The sequence below is a fragment of the Rhinolophus sinicus genome, chromosome 2 (assembly GCF_057876585.1).
Source record: "Rhinolophus sinicus isolate RSI-liver-muscle chromosome 2, RSI-T2T, whole genome shotgun sequence".
Lineage (NCBI taxonomy): Eukaryota > Metazoa > Chordata > Mammalia > Chiroptera > Rhinolophidae > Rhinolophus > Rhinolophus sinicus.
The window spans coordinates 141039814-141059165 of record NC_142502.1 but is presented as its reverse complement, the minus strand read 5'-3'; the positions used below and the strand labels follow the sequence as shown (position 1 = coordinate 141059165).

The window sequence follows — 19352 nt, the reverse complement described above, 5'->3', positions numbered from 1 at the left end:
GAACATGGCACATCCCCAAACTTGGACCAATATTTAAGTGAACAACTCCAATCACAACATTTAACCACCCAGCTCCATTCCATTTTTCCACTCTCTCTCACCCTGTCCCCTTCAATGACCCGTCTTCACTAGTGATGATGAGTCCACCTGGGGAGAAGTGGACTTTGCTTTAGACAACATGTGTTTTTTAGTTCCTAGTACAGCAACTTGCCCATAATAGGCTGACATAGTTATAACAAACTAAAAACAGTTAACATTAATTTTTTTCTTATCATTTATTCTTGTGGCATATGTGATTTAAAAAAGATCGAAAAGCGACTCCAAAGTAATAATAATTTACTGGGCCATGTGTTAAATGCTCCACATGACTCCCAGACTAAAATGGGTTAATGGCCTGAGGTAAGAAACTCTAAGTTATATACAAGTGAATTTAAACTTGAAATGTACAAGAAAGAACTTTTTATATAAAGAAATGCTTTTGTAAAATATCTTTCTTGAAAATCAGCTTTTCTTATCCTACATTACCTTGATTTTAACTGGGCAAGCACACTTATTAGCAGTTCGCCTCACTATGGTATCCTTTTTGTGCTCATAATTCATAAAACCATTGAAAAATCACTATATTAAATAGGGCAGGAAGAAAAAGGGACAGGGAAGAGAAACCACGTTTGGACAATATCACCTTTTTTTTTTTTTTACTATTGGCTTTGATATTTGGTTTTGAACTTAACCTAGCTTGAAGTGTGTTAGAGAAAGAGAGAGAAAAGAGAGAGAAGAGAGAAATTGATTGAAAACTGATTTCACGTACTAGTTTTCATTTAGAATGCTAACAAACTTCAGATCATTAAGAAATGCTACAAACACACACAAATCATTGCATAAAATGCTAATATAACAAACAAGAAATGACATTATGCATACACTAAAACTAGCAGGCCTAAACAAAATAATCTTAGAAACAATTAAAACACATAAATATAGCTATAGCAGCTATAGATGATGCAAACAGTAACCCTATATTATTTTTAAACACAATAAGGTTTCTGGTCTCCATCTATGAGAATCCTTCCAAATTACTACAAAACGTGCCAATTCTTTCTCTAATACACAAGCAGAATTCTGTAATTTTCTTGCAGCAATAGCTATTAGAAAATCTTAACCTCATCAAGAAGTTCACAGAACATGGAAAAGACTGAGCTTACTTAATTATGGTAAATATCTTACCTTCACAATTTAAAAGTAAAAACTTTTCAAAAGACTTGACCAAAACATAAACATGCTGTTCTATATCCCTCATGATTCGGCCAAAAAAGCTCAGTGAAGAAATTACAACTTTTTGAGTATCACACTCATAGTCTACTCTAAATATTTTAATCTAAATTATTAATTTCTATTTCTGACACTAACCATCTGAAGGCACCTCAATATCACTTTATATGTTCTTCATTCCTAAGGAAGTTTCAGGGGTAGAACACAGAAAATACAGAGAGGAAAAGATGTAGGAAGTAATACAGGCATACCTCGTTTTATTGCACTTTATTTTATTATGCTTCACAGATGGTGCGTTTTTTACAAATTGAAGGCAAGACCTTCCACCAGCAAAAAGATTACGACTCACTTTATTGTGATACTCACTTTATTATGGAGGTCTGGAACCAAACCCGCAATATCCCCAAGGTATGCCTGTACTAAATTTGATGCAATCCTTCATTAATTTCAGTGTAAAGCGTATATAGCTTTTTCTAAGCCTAGCCCACCATATACATTTAGAGTCAAGTGATTAGTCAAAAGACTTACAATATCTTCCAAACAGTTGCAAAGAACTTCCAAACTGGCACAAAGGTACTAGTTTTATACAAACAAGGCAGTGAAGGGAAGTTAAAATTAACTACAGGAAATTCTTTGGGACAAAGTTGAAGAGAATTCTGAATATATCAGTATTGATTTGAGATATGTGATAGCAACTATGTGTGGGGATTTCCAAGAACAAGATAAAATATGCCATTCAGCAGAGACACACACACACACAACTGCAGACACACGAAAATAAAAACCACTTTCAGGAGATGAAAAAACAAAGAATAGGACTATCCAACAGGTATATAACCCATCTTCAAATTTAAATCATATTGTCAGTTGTCCAAAGCAACTCAAATTTGAAGTCTGTGCTACGAAATTGTACAAATATTTTGTTGAAGGCTGGAGAAAACCAATGCACTAGTATACTATTTAGCTTCCTAAGCTGCCTTGCCCTACAAATAACAAGCAACAAGTTTGAGAGACTAAGGTTAACCTAACTTAGGTAGAAATCCCACCAAGAAATGTTTTCAGGTTTTAGTACACAAATTTCAAAATAAAGCATAGTAGCTTTATATATAACTTAACAAAACCTTAACTAAACGCCCAAGTACATTGCCACTGGCTTTAGATCTTCCAATTAAATGCACTACTCTTTTATTGGTCTGAATGGAATAGAATCATGGTAAAACAAATACCAATTACTTTTAAAACACACAGTCCTCTCAGATTGAAGTGAAGGGTCCAGAAATCCAACACCCAGCATCCCTTAAAGTAAATCAGAGCTAAATCTATTTCTGATACTGACTTGAATATAGATTCTATTTTCAAACTCCCCCACAAATTACTGTAAAAATATGAGGCAATTTCACAAAAATCACAAATTGAGTGGAATAATTATAACTGATATATAAATAAGGATTTACTTTAAAGAAAAGGCTTAAAGGAGTGATATTCTAAATCAAAGTTTTAAATACAAAAGGTGTCTTGTGTTGCTTTATTGCCCAGAGTGTCAGATGCTCCTTATTCTACAGTTACAGATTTGGCAAGATTCCGGGGGAAATCAACCTGCAAAAAAAGAGCAAGATTAAAGAGAATGTACAGACTGGGTGCGGGGGGAAAGGGGTTCCTACAAGCAAATTATTTTTGTTTATAAAAACAGTAAACATGTTTATTAACCACCTTTGTTATAGACTACAAAGAATTAAATTAGAAAATATAGTCGCATAACGTGTCTTGAAAAGACTTGAACTCAGTTAGGAAAAAGAATTCTAAAGGAGCCAGTTCAGCACACAAAGAGCTCCCATGGTCCTCTATCGAGGTGGCAGTCTTGTGCGGGGACAGTAGAAATGCGTAAGAACAGGATGTCGTGGTAGTCATTCTTGGACCTAGAATTCTAAAAGTCCTACACTGTGAAGTCCTAATGTGTGTGACAGTCCCAGTAGCTATCCCATTAGGAAATACAGAAAGAAAACAGGTGGAAATTTCCCAAGGAGGTAATCTCTAATAGTGGAGGTAATCGCCAAGACTTCTTTAAATTCTCTGGGTAAGAAAATGTTACAATGTAATCTACAAATTGGGCCATGCAAATATAACAGGTGACAGATACCAGATGGATTTCTCAAATGCTACTGTTCAATAGTTAGAAGGACAACTATCAGAGTGTACCCAGGTAAAAAGCCAGCCCAAGATCACAGCAATGGTCCATCACTTACGTCATAGCCTCTCAGCACAGCAAGGTGGAAAGCCAGCAACTGTAAGGGGATCACGCTGAGAATACCCTGCAAGCAGTCCACTGAGTGGGGCACCTTGATTGTTCTTTTTGTGTTCTTAATAGTCTCCGTATCTTCCTTATCACAAATCACCACAGGGCGTCCCTGGGAAAAGCACACACACAGTTACTGGTAAGCAAAAGGCAGGACTGTGGCAAGTGAAATGTGCACATTTTGTACTCCGCAATTTACATGTGGCCTCAGTGACACAGGCTTTATTTAAACTCACGATCCTATGTGGTCAATCAGACTGATCTCACTTACAGTCAAGGAAACGGAGGCTTTGCGGGAGTCAGTAATTTGTTTCAACTCACACATCTAAGAAATACCAGGCTCAGTACAGCTACTCTTGAGTTACAGTGAGGTTCTGGCCCAATAAATCCATCGTAAATTGAAAATATCATTAAGCTGGAAGTGCATTTAATCCACCTAACCTACTGAGCGTCATAGTTTAGCCTAAACATGCTCAGAACACTCACATTAGCCTACAACTGGGCAAAATCATCTGACACAAAGCCTATTTTATAGTAAAGTGTCGAATAGCTCATGTAATTTATTATACATATTGCTTTCACACCACTGTAAAGTTGAAAAATCTTAAGTCAAACCATCATAAGTCAGGGACCATCTGTACTTGAATCCAGGTCTGCCTGCCTTCAAAGTCCAAGTTCATAAGTATACATTGTGACTAGAGATTAATATCTTTGAGGATTTATAAATAAGGCCAAATTATATGAAAAAAAAACTCAATTAAGCACAGCACCCATAGCATGCATGTAAAATCCAGCTCCTCCTGAAATGTACACTTAAGAACATTAAATTAAAAGGGAGCCAGCATACCCTAATTGAGGAAGACAGGATTTGGAGACCAAGATCTCATTTTGGGTCTTGGTTTTGCCTATTATGAGATCTATGAGCTGGGTCCTGTCAAAACCCTTGAGAATTTCAAATTCCTCACATATAAATTTAAACATGTCTTACAAGTTACCTACTGGGCACTGGTCTATCCCGTTAAATGTAATTAAATCCAAATAAGCTTTAGTGACCCAACGCTTCGACTCTCAAGGTGTCCTCACAGCAGTCTCTGACTTACCTGCCTAGCAACCACCTGCTGAAAAGCATTCTGACACTTGGCGTAAGTGTGATCTCTCATGATGATCATGATGACAGGCATCAACTTATCCACCAAAGCCAGGGGGCCGTGTTTCAATTCACCAGCGAGGATGCCTTCAGAATGCATGTAAGTGATTTCTTTGATTTTCTAATAGGGAAGAACTAGATTAGTATTCAGTCTGTTTTTCAAAAATCCATTCTTAAGTAAATATTACACAAAACATCTGATGCCTAAAGTCACTGTCTATTCACCTAAAAGTATTAAAGGACCACTGATCTGTAAATATAACCAACAGGCTAATAGATCATTATTCCTATAATATCAACAAGTGATTAGAAGTTTTAAAACCTCATAAGAACTTTTCAAGATTTTAGAGTATCGTGAACGTCCTCATATTTCTTTGTAACTGTTCTCCTACTTGCTTCATGTGTGACCTGAATTAAATCCCACACCTAGAAAACTTAATCTTTATTTTATTCATCTGGACAACAAATTAACCCAAATTACTTGCTAAACCCAAGTTATCATGCTAAAATGTACTCTTCTTGATTTTCCCTTTTGAATTAAGTATCAATTAAGTGTTACACTTTCTCAAGGTAAACAAATCAGAATGCATAAAAACAAAGGCACTTTTAAAAGTTCCACCTATTTCATTCAATCTAAAAGTACGACTCTGTGCCAGGTTCACAAGTCAACAGACTGAAATTGTACGTTAGAAGACTTACTAGTGCCCCTTCAAGACAAGTGGCATAATGATAGCCACGTCCCATTATCAGGACCGACTTTTGATGATACAGTTCTGTTGCAAGATTCTGAATTTCATCGTCGATGCTCAGTACTTCCTTAATCAAATCTGTTAAAAAGTAACATTAACAAAATCTATGAAAAAAATAAACTGAACCGATATAATAACAACATATTGGTAGCAACTGACAAAAGACCGCTGTTTCTATTTTTCTCTGTGATATCAGTGAGGGATGTTTAAAAACACAGGTGCAAAAGTAGAAAGATTTGTTGACTAAAGTAAACAGCTACAAGCCACAGCTTCGAGGATAAGAAAAGAATTTCACCCATTACCAACTCCCTTGGACAACAAAAGTATAGTATGAGAGTATTTATACCAGGCAGCCGCTTCAATCCAAGCATGATCTCTTTGCGTCTCTCTTGCATGGAGATCCTGTCATCACACATCATAAGGGCGAACATCACAAGGGAAACAAACTGGCTGGTATAAGCCTGAAACACCACAAACAAGCACAGGAATTAGCTGCAGTTGCATTTTAAGAACTTGGAATTTTTCATTTAAAAAAAAGATGAAAATACACAGAAAATTCCTACTGGTTTTATAAGTATATATTGTCCATTATTTTTAAAAACAGCATTAGAAACAGTGGACTGAACCAGAGCCAAGGAAATCTATCACTATTCTCCTTTTCTGAATTTGAACAAATACATATTTCCAGATACAAAATAAAAGTTCCTTACAATGCACTGGATGCTCATGAAATCCCTAATACCCTGGAGAAGGGAAGGAAGAGAAACACGCCAAAGAAAGTGAGTAGAGAGTGAATCTGTTTGTGCATAACCAAAGTAAGTTTTTGATGTAAGTCAAAAGCAAGGGTCTGAAGGACTCTCTTTGACATACTTGCATTCATTTTGTTGGATTTTTTTAAAAATTGCTCTTCGATTTTTCACCTGTGCCTATTGCCTTTTCCTCACTCCCACCTTTTTTTTTTTTTTAAGTTTGGCTAAAACTTTTTGGCTAAAAAGTTCAACTGTATAAGAGTAAATAAAAACAGAAATAATCCTCATTCTTATTCCAGGAATACTTACATTAATAACATGCTATTAATAATATTTGTGAATACTGCCTTCTCTTGACTGTTTTTCTTTTTTTATATTGTTAAGAAAATTAGATTTTGTAACTTTTATTCTTAATTAACATAATACTTTCCCAGGATAGAATGCTTTCTTTCTTGCTTATTAGTGTATAAAAATCTCAAGCAGTTTTTTCATTTCTTTAGACCTCAGATGGCTCATCTGTTAAAGGTACACAATACTTACAAGATAATCATGAGATTTAAATGAAGTAAGTGTAAAGCATTCAGCATAATGCCTGACATATAGGCTAAAAACAAACTTTTTATTGATGAACTAAAAAACTTATGTAGTTCAAAAAAGATTTTCCTGGGGCCGGCCCGGTGGCTCAGGCAGTTGGAGCTCCGTGCTCCTAACTCCAAAGGCTGCCGGTTCGATTGCCACATGGGCCAGTGGGCTCTCAACCACAAGGTTGCCAGTTCAATTACTCGAGTCCCACAAGGGATGGTGGGGAGCGCCCCCTGCAACTAGCAACGGCAACTGGACCTGGAGCTGAGCTGCGCCCTCCACAACTAAGACTGAAAGGACAACAACTTGAAGCTGAACAGCACCCTCCACAACTAAGACTGAAAGGACAACAACTTGACTTGGAAAAAAGTCCTGTTCCCCTTCCCCAATAAAAAAAAATTTAAAAAAATAAAATTAAAAGATTTTCCTAAACTATAGAATTGTGGCTATTTTAAAACTTGCAGTCAAGCTGCCAAGACTTTTTTCATTTCCATTAGCTGTATGTAAATTTAAGATATGACTGTTTTGTCACATTCTCTGCATATTGAGAATTATCCTTTTAACAAATTTTTACCAATTTGACTGCTGGACAATGAACTTTACCATATCCTGAATCTGAAAAATTGAAATTTTATTCATGCTTGTTAGCCATTTAAGTTTTCTCTTGACAATTAACTTCACTGTTCTTCACTTGTTTTTCAACTTGGGTTTTGTTTTGTTTTTAAGTTGGTCTTAAAGAAGGTCTTTACTGTTACATTTCAAATGTTTTTTCCCAATTTGAGTTAACTTTTTATATTTATTGACACAGAAGTTTCATTTTTTTAACTTTTATTTAGTACTTTTAAGTTTAGACAGTCCTTCCATCCTAACATCAGTTAAGTATTATTAAATTTTCTTAATTATGTTGTTTTCATTATCCCTTGACTTTTTCTTTACATTTTCCCTTTTAGTTCATCTGAAATTTTAGTGCAAGGTGTTAATTTCTGTTTTTTACTTTTATAAATACCCAATTTTCCCTCCATTTCATCCCACCCTTTCTCTACTGGTTTGTGACATTTTCTATAGTTTAAGTGCTTTGATGTACCAGAGTTATGTTGTAGGACTATTGATTCTGTCTCACAAATCTGTCATTTCTTTACAAAACAATCTTCCTATCCAGAAATATGGTATTCCATTAATTTGTGTTAGGAATTTAAAAGTCTATGAAATTATATAATTATCATCTATTCAACAAATACTTATGGAGCACCTTACACATTTCTTGGTAAAGTTTTTCTAAGTATTTCTTCATAGCTATTGAAAATAGAATCCCCCTCCAAACACACAAACGCATATCTTTTCTAAGTAGTCCCTGTCAGTTTATAGAGAAAATATTTTTGTACATATTTCATATAAAGCACCTTATATGAATTCTTACTCATTCTAAGAAGTCTTTTATTTGATGTTCTTAAGCTCTACAGGTGGTCAATCATATCATTTGCAACCAAGGAGAATTTTGTTTCCTCCTTTCCCATTGTTTTACTTATTTTTTCCTATTAAACTCGATAGAACTAGAGCTGGGACAGCAAACATGTTTCATAGAGTGCCAATCCTAACTCATTTGTAGTCACAGTGAAACATCATGTTGAGAAAGATTCTAAGGCCACCTTTTTTACTTCACAGTAACATAGATAAAAATTTTAGGAAGGTTCCAGAAGAACAGCTAAGGCCCTCCAAAAGGAAGGTCCTAAGGCCTTCTGTTTTGCAGTTCATTCATTCATTTTTCTCTGTTATTTGCCTCTTCCTGCTTTACTGAGTTTCCTTTTTCTAATTTTTTGAGTTAAATGATTAATTTTCTTTTTGAAGATAAAGCATTTAATGCTATGAATTTACCTCTAATTATCACTTTGGCCACACACTCTAAATCTCTAAATTTTTACCCATATTGTTGATGGTCGTTATTTTTTCAAAGTCTTTTTTAATAGTAGTTCTGATATCCTTTTAACTCAACAGTTATTTAGAGGAACATTTTTACGTTTCAGGCATTTGAGGTTTTTATTCACTTTTATTACTAAATCACTAAGATTATTGTGATATGGTCAGCTACTGTGTGATGTATAACTTTAACTTTAGGAAACTTATTCTGAGTTGTGTGTGTGTGTCTATTATATGCTGACTCTCTATTACTCTTCTCTGGATAAGGGATCACTTCATTAGTGAATATTTTCCTGTCATAATGTAGATAATGAGCCTCCTGTATAATAAAACCACAGGCAGCTAATGCTCCTTACTTTCCCAATAGTTAAATGAGACTCCCTATTTCCTCTTACTGGACCTCCCAGCTATCAGGTGCTCAGACATTCCTCTACAGACGGTACCAGCCCATGTGTTCCACCTGCAGACAGGGATTTTTTTTTCCCATGGCACTGAAGTGGATTTTGGAGTCCTTTGCTTGCAGTCTAATAAGCGTAACTCTATTATAAGTCTACCTATTCCTAGTGAAATTTACTTTTCAATAAACCAATTAATCACAAAATATACTATCAGGACACAGGGAGAGACCCAGTATCTTGGACCCCTGAGATACCCAAACTGTTTCCAATCCAAACTGATCAGATAGTGAGTATTCCAGTTCCTCCAGCCCATAACTAAAAAAGTTATTCTACAGAGTAATGTTTCTTTGTTTGGACTTTAAAAAATCTCAACACTCGTTTTCAAGTATAGATATTAATCAGAGTAACCTTAATGCACACATTTTTCCATTGCATTCCTATTACAGCTTAATTTCATGTTTTTTATTTCATCAATGCATACCAGGAAACCAATTATGAGAAAAATAAGTTATACCTCCCATTTTGAATTTACTGAGGTTTGAAAGAATTTACCAGGAAAACGTTGACTCTGAACTTTTACACTTGGTTTTACTTTTTATTCAGCCAAAAATAAAGTTATATTGGTTTATTTTTAAAAATCAACAAAAGTCAGTACTGTGGTGAAATTCTAAACACCTGCAATAACATACAAAAATTACTGAACCTGCACATTTATACCCATCAATTCCTACAGCAATATCAAATTGTCTATGGTCTGATATTATGAGAAACTTATCTCTCTAACCCTGACACAGTTTTTCAGGCAAAGTTGGGAATTTGTAATCAAGACTGTAGAATTCTTGTGCTAGCTCCATCATGGGCCCAGAGATCAGGATCAATGATGAACTTCTTTGATCACCTATTAACATATAAACTTTATTTGCCAGAAACGGTCTATGACTAAACATCCCAAAACTTTTCCAGATTGTCTAAGGCTGTTGAAGAAAACAAAATTACTTTAGAATCCAAGAAAAAGTAAAGACTAAATTACCATACTCACTAAAATTTTTAAGGGAGGCATTTTTTAAAAGAAATTAAAGTATGTACTGTTAGAAGATACTTTTCTTATGCAAGATGTAACCATTAGGGAAAACGGGTGAAGAGTACATGGACTTCTCTGCACTATTTTTGCAACTTTCAATAAATTTATAGTTATTTCAAAATAAAAAGACTGTTTTTTTAAAAAGGATTTACAAAAAAAAAGAACTACTGATACAAATAACAACATGAATAAACCTCAAAAACTTCATGTTAAGTGGAAGAAGCCAGACACAAAAGACAGGCATTATACACTTCCATTTATAAGAAATGTCTAGAAAATGATATAACAAGAGGAGGTAATAGTAGCTGGCAGAGAAGTAGGAGTGAGGATTGACTATAAAGGAGCACAAAGAAACTTTTTAAAGTGAATAAGTCTTTTAAAACTGGATTCTAATGATAGTTACACAACTAAATTTACTAAGAGTATACACTTAAAAATTGGTGAAAGTTATGGTATAAAAATTATACCTCGATAAAGCTATAGAAGAAAGGTTAACAGTACAATCTAGGTGATGGGTATATGGGTATTCATGTAAAATTCTTTTAACTCTCCTGTATGTTTGAAAACTATAATAAAATGTTTTCATAAACTATAGAACTAGAAATCAAAAAAGTTGTATTTCCCCAGCAACTCACAGTTCAAGCAAGGTTTAAAAAAAAGGGAAGTCAACAGCATCCTCTCGGTTGGTGGGTGTACATAAACCACGTTGAAGCCCTTGTTTCACAATGTGTAGTGAATAAAGGGGCCCTGGATTCCAACCCCCAATCAAAGCTGTCTTTCTGGACACTGTTCCAAACATCCACAAGCTGCTGCTTAGGGCAGCTGGTTATTTATTCAGGCACAGAATAAAAACCCAAGCACAAACATCTTACATGTTTTAATTACCACATGGAGAAAATTCAGGTTTTAGCTTTCTGTAAATTACAGTGTTAGCAATATCAAAGTAACCAAGGAACAAAAACCTCACTCAGTTTTTACATAAGAATCACAAACTTTCCACAAAAAAGAAATTCTCCATGAGGTTCTTAAAAAGGAAAAAATATTCCAACGTGGTTATATACATGTTAATATCATCTTCCACGTGCCTTTAATTAGAATCAAATCCACCAATATCTAAGCATCTTATCAGACAATCAGCAAGAAATATTAGACTTACGCAGAAAAACAGACAACTGAAATTTTGTAATCGTAAAGTATACACATTTGTGGAGAGAGAACATCTTTTCATTTACACAGCTTTCTAAGATTCCTATTTTTATTGCTGTATTTATGCATATCCCAATTTCAAAGCATAAAGCAGTCTCACCAGGCCTTAAATAAAAATAAAGGTGCTTTTATAAATCTCCACAGATGTATTATAGTATCTAAAGAGAAACAGATATTGTCCTATAATACTCTTTTTTTTCAATTGCCAAATTCTATACCAAAGATGTAATCCTCTTTACAAACTTTCAAAGGTAATATGCATATTTGGGCATATTTATTAGAAACTATGAATACGTAAATTAAAATGTCAAAAATTATTAGAATTAAACTGCATGTTTCCAATTTGTTATTTTTCTAATTCCCTACTATATATAATAAAAGAAGGGAACGTTATGTATCCCACTGTGGCAGGCAGGAGGAATATAAGTGATGAAGGGGAACAGCCAGCAGAGACCTTTTGAAAATGGACTTAGGTATATACGTTTGTCCTTTTTTCAAATTTTTCAAATGGGGGGTGAGGGAGGGAACAACTAGTGTTTTATCTATTACTGACCCTTAAGTCTTCCAACAATTATAATGATTAGTAAACTATATGAGTTCTGTAAGTGTTAACAAATGAAACATAAGGTGCGGATTAGTCTGCTTCACCAACACTATGATGAAATAATCACGTGAGAACTAAGTCAAGAATTCACCTTGGTGCTGGCCACGCCGATCTCGGGCCCCGCATTAATGTGAACTCCACAGTCTGTCTCCCTGGATATGGAACTGCCGACTGTGTTTGTGATCCCCACAGTTAAAGCTCCTCTCTCCTTGCAGTACCGGAGTGCCATCAGGGTGTCTGCTGTCTCGCCTGTGGAGAAAGGAAGACCTGGAGCAGTTACCATATGCTGTTTCTTAGATGCAAAAACAAAACCTTGACTGTACTTTGAACAATACCATCTATTTTAAATATAATTTAAAGCATGTACTTAAAACAATTAGTAAAACTTAATAGAATTTTACTTTTTAGGGTTTCCTATCCTTTCTCTGAAAATTCAGTTATTTGAGTGTAAAACGTTTTAATTTTACTAATTCATAAAGAATTACATAAGATCAAAATACATGCCTATTTGTGAAGTCATCGGCAATACCATTTTATCTTTAAATAGCAGTTTTGCCAAGATAATTAGAAAGAATGGCTTTCTTTTCCTTCTCGTCTTTAAAATTAGCATACCTGACTGACTAATGAAAAAGCAAACATCATCTCGAAAAACTGGCGTGTTTCTATCCAGGAAATCACTGGCTAGCTCCACCATAACAGGCAACTCAGTCAGCTCTTCGAGAACTTGACGTGTCTGCAAAGAAAAGATGACTTGGTCAAACAACTTTACTTCAAATATTATTTTTCACTGACTTCTTTGGACTCAATGTATAGTTTTCACTTGTCCTAATTATAAAAAAAGGATATACGCACATTGTTAGAAAATATAAACACAGATTAAAGCATAAAAATAATCAAAATCCCCAGGAGATAAGCACTGTTAATGTTTTAGTACAAGTCTCTTTAGACAATTATCAATGCATGTATTCTTATAAGCAAATACACCCATGCGTATAAAATACTTTGAGAAGTGGAAAAAGCACTGTTCTAGGTTAGCGCCTGTGTTATCTCCAACTTCCCAATTCTTAATCTTGAAATGACAATTCATATAACTCCAAGTTACTGAGAGATTTCAAATAAGATAACAAGATATAAAAGACCCAGGGGAAAAACTGAACACTTCAAAAGTACTATGTATTCACAAATACCACTGTTCCAAAAAACAGTCAATACACTTTAGAAATCTTGTTAAAAAAAACTCACTACTTTCAAAGTTTGTAGTATGGAGGGTAAAGTAGGGGGCAGTATGCTTCAGCTCAAAGGGCACCTTAACGTTCATTTTACCAAATTTCCATTCTAATGAAATTCCTTCTACTCTAACATCAGAAAATTAAAAACAGTCCAAAATAAACTTTTAGGCAGCAAAAATTTTAAGCCCTATAGTTGCATACATTTAGCTGTTTCAATAACTGTGGAGACCACCTGCTTCTTGAAGCAAGTGGCCCTGCCCATCTCCTGCCCCCATCTCTGCGTTCCTCCTTCACAGAAGTAAAGGACTGCAAAGGTTTCCTTACTTCATATCCCTTTAACCTTTTTGCCACAAATGTATAACAAATCGTTTTGTTGTATAACTTTGGCTTGGCACTTTTTAACAATGTTATAACATCATGTACAGAAAGTCTTCAAAGATAAAATGTTCCTATTTTTAACTAACCTTTTGAATTGAGGTATTTTATTTACTAATTACACAAAATAAGTTACTGACACTAAAACGCTAAATGTTTTTCCTCAAACAAATGTAAATCATGGCTCTCCACCCCAAGTTTACACTATAAAAGTTACTGAAATTACATTCTTCAAAATAAAGAGTAATATACAAATCTAGCAACTTACCAGATATTTAAAAATAATATACCCCAAAAACATAATCTCAAGATATATCTGTGCTAAGGAATAGTTTGTTCTTTCAGTGGAAGCAACTCTTTATAAATAGACAGAATGACATATTTTCATCGTAAGAGGCTAATTTAATGTTAAATTCCATTGCCTGCCACTGTAAAACCCAAAGACAATTAAGAGTTTGAAAAGCAAGCTATGCTTAGAATGATTTCAGTTGATTGTTATTGTTCAGGATACAGAATATATACTTAAAAAAGTAAGTTATACAAATATGTCATTCACATTTGATCCCACCAAATAAAACTAAAAACTAGATAGAATAGAATTAATGACACTATTTAATTAAAGATAAACCACGAGGGGATTTCTAATGTTTGTTAACTATAGTAGCCTTGGCACCCACCAAAAACAAATAAACAAACCACCTTATATCTTCTCAAATTTCAAAATTAGAAAATTCTAACAAAACATATAACTTCTGCCCCAAAATTCAGACTTAGCATTAGATAAGACATTTAATCATTTTTTTTTATTTCTGAATAAAGGGCTCATTCAGTAATAGATCTAAACCACCATTAAATTAGCCAATCCTTAATTTACACTAATGTCTTTAATTCATTCTTTTTTCCCATGCTCAAAATCATCACTTTTTTACAACTCTTCCCTACAATATTCACAGACTTTCCCCCATAGGACCATGTAATTTTTTGGGCGGTTGGGGTTGGGGGGTTGGAGGGATGCTTTAAAGAGTAAAGCCTGTTGAGATGCAACAGCTGGGTGACCAGGTAGTTCCACTCACTAGTTAAATGACTGATTCCCACAAGTGTAGATAATATTTATGCCCCAGCGAATAAAAAATTACTATGTCATGAACTTTGGGAATCATCCTAAAAGTAGCAACTGAGTGTGTCAGGGTCTTCTGTACTTACAGGAGTTGACATCGGCAGCACATAAACTGTCTCTTTATAAGGAAACTATACGTGGATGTGATTTATGGGACTAAAAGACCATTATATCCATATGCTTCGGCACTGACAACCAACACACGTCTCTGATACAGAATTTCAACTTCCAAAATAATTTAAAAAACAAAGCCTGGCAAAAAGCAAACCTCCATTCTCTGCGGAAATGTGCCGACCAAGTAAACTCCTGTTAAGGTTCACACATGGTTCCAGCCATCTGTCTGGGGCCAGTGAACAAGAAGCAGAACCCAATGACTGCTCTTGTAGGAGGAGGCACATGCCCTGGAAACAAGGGTGGGATGGCAAGAAAAATTTTCCACTCTTTGCCTTTCATGAAACCAGCTGCAGGAGGTCTGCCTGGAGATCTAAGGACCTTTCTAAAGCAGATCTTCCACTAATAAATCATTCCACGCAGCTATTAAAATTTCTCCCCCCAACCTTCTTGATTTTTGTCATGGCAACATGAAAAGATAACATGATGTTTTCCTAAGGATATTTACATGGTGTGTTACTGGAAGCACTATGTGTCTGCAGAAATCTTCTAATATCCAACATAACACAAAGTTTTAAGAAGCCACTTACTGCCACCCCAGCATGATAACTTGTTCCACAAGCAATAAGAATGAGACGTCGGCACCGCTGGATCTCCTTAATGTGATCTTTCAAACCGCCCAAATTCACTGAAAAGAAAGTTCATGCATATAATTATTTAGGAAAGAACCATATGAAATAGGTAGTCACTTTTCATGGGTATCCACCACCAATCTGGGAAACAACACTGCTGTCTTAAAGAATTCACATTCCTCTTAGAAAGCAGACTTCTCCATAGCTTTGAAAAGTAAACTAAACAAGTTTGGGGAGACTTAACTGTAAGTCCCCAAACCTGTAACTAACCTTACTTAACACCCACCCCCAGTCCCACACCATTACACTATTTATCATACTCTAACTTGTTTGGTTATTTTTTTATTCCTTCCTTTAGATTAAAAGTTATCTTAAAGGCAAAACTATGGAGCGACGGACAGCACATCAGTAGATGCCAAAGTCTGGAGGTGGGGAAGGGGCCGATGACAAAGGGGCACAGGCATTTTCATGCTGATGGAACTGTGCTGCCGTCACTGTCGTAGAGGTTAGCATTATGACCCTGCTGTGGACGGTTGTGAAACTCACTGAATTATACATTAAGACTGGTGAATTCTATTGTATCTAATTACATCTCAATAAGCCTGCGTGGGGGAAGAAATGGTCTTAGTTAAGTTCATTTCCCCTCCGGGAGGCACCCAGCACAGAGCTCTCCACACAACAGAAACCCTCTCTCCTCAGTTCTTCCCACCTCAGTACACGCCATCGCCATTCACCTAAGGGCAGAACCCCTTGTTGCTCCCGCCCCTCCTTCATATCCACTCCGCAAGCAAGTCCTGGGGGCTCCACCTTCAATCGCACCTCTACTGCCATCACCGGAGCCCACTGGAGCTCATCCGCCTTCAGCAGCGCCCCCTCCACACACACACACACACACACACACAGAGGCAGATGCAGACCCTGGCTCAGACTGCTCCTGCTCCCCTCCTGGTCCCCACTGCCCTCCCTTTCCCTGTCGATTTACCCAGACAGGGCAACATCCTAACTGGCAACTGCATCTCAGCCACTCGCTCCTCCAGTGCACACTGCAGACTGGTACCCAGTTCACCTCAGTAAAGTTCTCATCACCCCTGGCTCCTAAGTCTCTCCTAAGTTTCCTAAAAGCTGTGCAATTTCTGAAAAAAGGAGGTACCCCCACACGCCCTCCACGTCATCTTAGAATGCGTTCATGGCCCTCCTTGACAGCTCCTCTCACCTTCTTTCCTAGACTTACTGTTCTTCACTGCTCTTCAAGTACTAGATGGGGCAGACAAACGAGGCTACATGTTATTCCACAGAGCTTGGTGGTGTTCCACTACATCCCCTTGGCTAATACTGTTCCACCCAACTGCAATGGCTGCATCTCATCTTCACCTATTTAACTCTTCCTTAGACCCACACCTGCCTACTTCGTGAAGCCTTCCTAGCCCCAAAGCCCCATCCACAAACAGCTTCATTCTCTTTCTCTAAATTCAACATTAACCTTTAAATATTTCAACATTAAACTTTATGTCTAATGCCATTTACCCTATTTTACCTTTGCTTAAATAATTACATATTCACTCCCCTTCTAGATTAGAAGAACCTCAAGGAGGAGACATCAGAAAAAACTCTCCTAAACTCTCCTACAGTCCTGGGTACGTTCAGCATGGCCCTCTGCACACAGATGCTCAATCCGTAACTCAGCCTTCAACAAATCCCTCCTACTGGAAGAAAGTCTGATGCTGCTCAGAAAAGAAAAAGGTAGAAAGACGGCATTTATTCAGAGAAATCACCCTCTATCAATTAGCAGGACGTGACATGAAAGACACTTAATACCATACATATGACACAGATTCAGAAAAAGACTTTTGCGTACCTGTTACTATTTCTCAAAACCTAATTCCTAACACTGAGAAGCTTAGCCCAAAGCTTATTTGTTAAAATGCTTATTAAACTTGCCATGATAATTGAGTAGTGTGCCAAAAACCTTACAGCAATAAATAGTTATGGACACCTTGTGACCACAGAATGTCGATCTTGCTTGGGCATCCCAGCAAGGTGCCCACATTCCTGTGACACAAGATAGACAATTTCCACACATAAGACCAGGGTTGCACTCTCACCTCTACCTTAAACACAAAGAAAGGTACAGGCTAACCCATAAGGCATTAGGCAAACACCTGGAAAACCCTCTGGGTAAGTTCAGACCTTTACTCATTTATAAATGAAAGAGAAAACCCAGACTAAGCAGATACGTGTAAGCTTCCCAGTGAGGGGACCAGTCTCATTCTTAAAATTCTCAGTACCCAGGACAGTCCCTGAGACACAGTGGGGCCCAACCAAGGTTTGTTGAACTGAAAAGAAGTTAAATGTGTTCAATGGCACACCGAAGGACTTTTCCTTCCCCAGGAAACTCACCCTAATACCCCTACAACTCACAATAATTTTCAAATGTGACTTTTTAGCCATTTTTATGACCACTTTATTGAGATATGTATGTCGCAGCCCATTAAGTCACCCTTTTAAAGTGTATGGCTAGTGGTTTTTAGTATATTCAGAGTTGTACAACCATTACCACGATCTAATTTTAGAACATGTTCATCATCCCCCCCAAAAACCCCAAATCCATTAGCAGTCACTCTGTTTTCCCCCTTCCCTCAGCTCCCGGCAACCATTAGTTATTATTCACTTCTTCTTAATCATGGTAAAATATACAGAACATGAAATTTACCATTTTAACCATTTTTAAGTGTACAGTTCAGTGGCATTAAGCACCCTCTGTTGTGCAACCATCACCACCATCCATCTCCAGCACTTTTGTATCTTCCCAGAATCAAACTCTGTACCTACTAAGTAATAACTCCCCAGCCTCCCTTCTCCCCAGGGACTGGTAACCACCAATCAACCTTCTGTCTCTATGAATCTGACTCTTCCAGGTACACCTCATATCAGGAATAACACACTGAGGACTTTTAAAAGATGACTGGGCCCACTGGTGGCTGGCAGCCACAGCTGCTCTATACGGCTCTCAAGGACAATGCTGCCAGGCTGTCAATGTCCACCCCCACAGGAGACTTGGAAATAATAAAATAATGCATGTGTCATTACCAGTATAATCATCGAAGTTGACTCTTCCTCTCATTGTGTTCACAACTGACTCTGGCTGCTCAAAAATCTCCTTCTGCATAAATGAACTGAAGTTACCTAAAGTAATATAAATTATATCATTAAAACAAAACTATGCCAAAGAATAAGAAATTTGTACAAAACTGAAAGTACACCTCCTTTAATATAATCTTAGTAAATAAAATGAAACAAAAGGTTATGCAGGCGAGAATAATATTCATATATGACATTTTACCTGATATGAAAAAAAATGAGTAAGGAGGAAACATCACATTTATTAACTTCATACCTAAAATATGCAGTTATAGAAAAACGGGAGTGGGACAAGCTTAAGTTTTGGAGTCAGATTTAGGTTGAAATCAAGCTATCTTTACTAGCTAAGTGGCTCTGAGGAAATTTCTTAAAATAAGAACAGCAGCTACCTCACCGCATTGGAGTGTGGATTCATACAGCAAAGACATGACATATAGCAGTTACATGGTAAACATTAGCTTTTATTCCCACCACAACCTCACCAGAAAGGAGAAAAACCATCACCACAGTAATCATAATAGTTAATAGCAGCAAACATTATGTAGGGCTCACTAAGTGTGTCAGGCACCGTTTTAAGGGCTTTACATATATTAGCTCTCTCCATCCTCAAAATGGCCTAATGAAGTAGGTCCTATCGTTCCCATTTCATATATGAGAAAATGCAAGCGTAGCGAGAACGAGAGGAATAAAGAACAGAATACAGACTGTGTTGATAAAGCATCTTAAAAATACCATGTACTATTTAAATAATCAATCTC

The 19352-nt window shown here is 36.4% G+C and overlaps 1 protein-coding gene across 2 annotated transcripts in view; it reads right to left on the bottom strand.

Moving 5' to 3' along the window:
• Window positions 1-295: 295 nt before the first annotated feature.
• GFPT1 (glutamine--fructose-6-phosphate transaminase 1) overlaps window positions 296-19352 on the bottom strand; it is a 52442-nt gene continuing 33385 nt past the window's right edge. For both annotated transcript variants that reach the window (XM_019718397.3, XM_019718399.3), the window contains 9 exons: window positions 18544-18639; window positions 15415-15512; window positions 12605-12725; window positions 12084-12241; window positions 5805-5919; window positions 5409-5536; window positions 4663-4830; window positions 3513-3674; window positions 296-2865 (listed from right to left, as the gene is read on the bottom strand). In XM_019718397.3, the coding sequence (XP_019573956.1) occupies window positions 2821-2865; window positions 3513-3674; window positions 4663-4830; window positions 5409-5536; window positions 5805-5919; window positions 12084-12241; window positions 12605-12725; window positions 15415-15512; window positions 18544-18639 (1091 nt within the window). In that variant the 3' untranslated portion in view covers window positions 296-2820. The remainder of the gene's footprint in view (window positions 2866-3512; window positions 3675-4662; window positions 4831-5408; window positions 5537-5804; window positions 5920-12083; window positions 12242-12604; window positions 12726-15414; window positions 15513-18543; window positions 18640-19352) is intronic.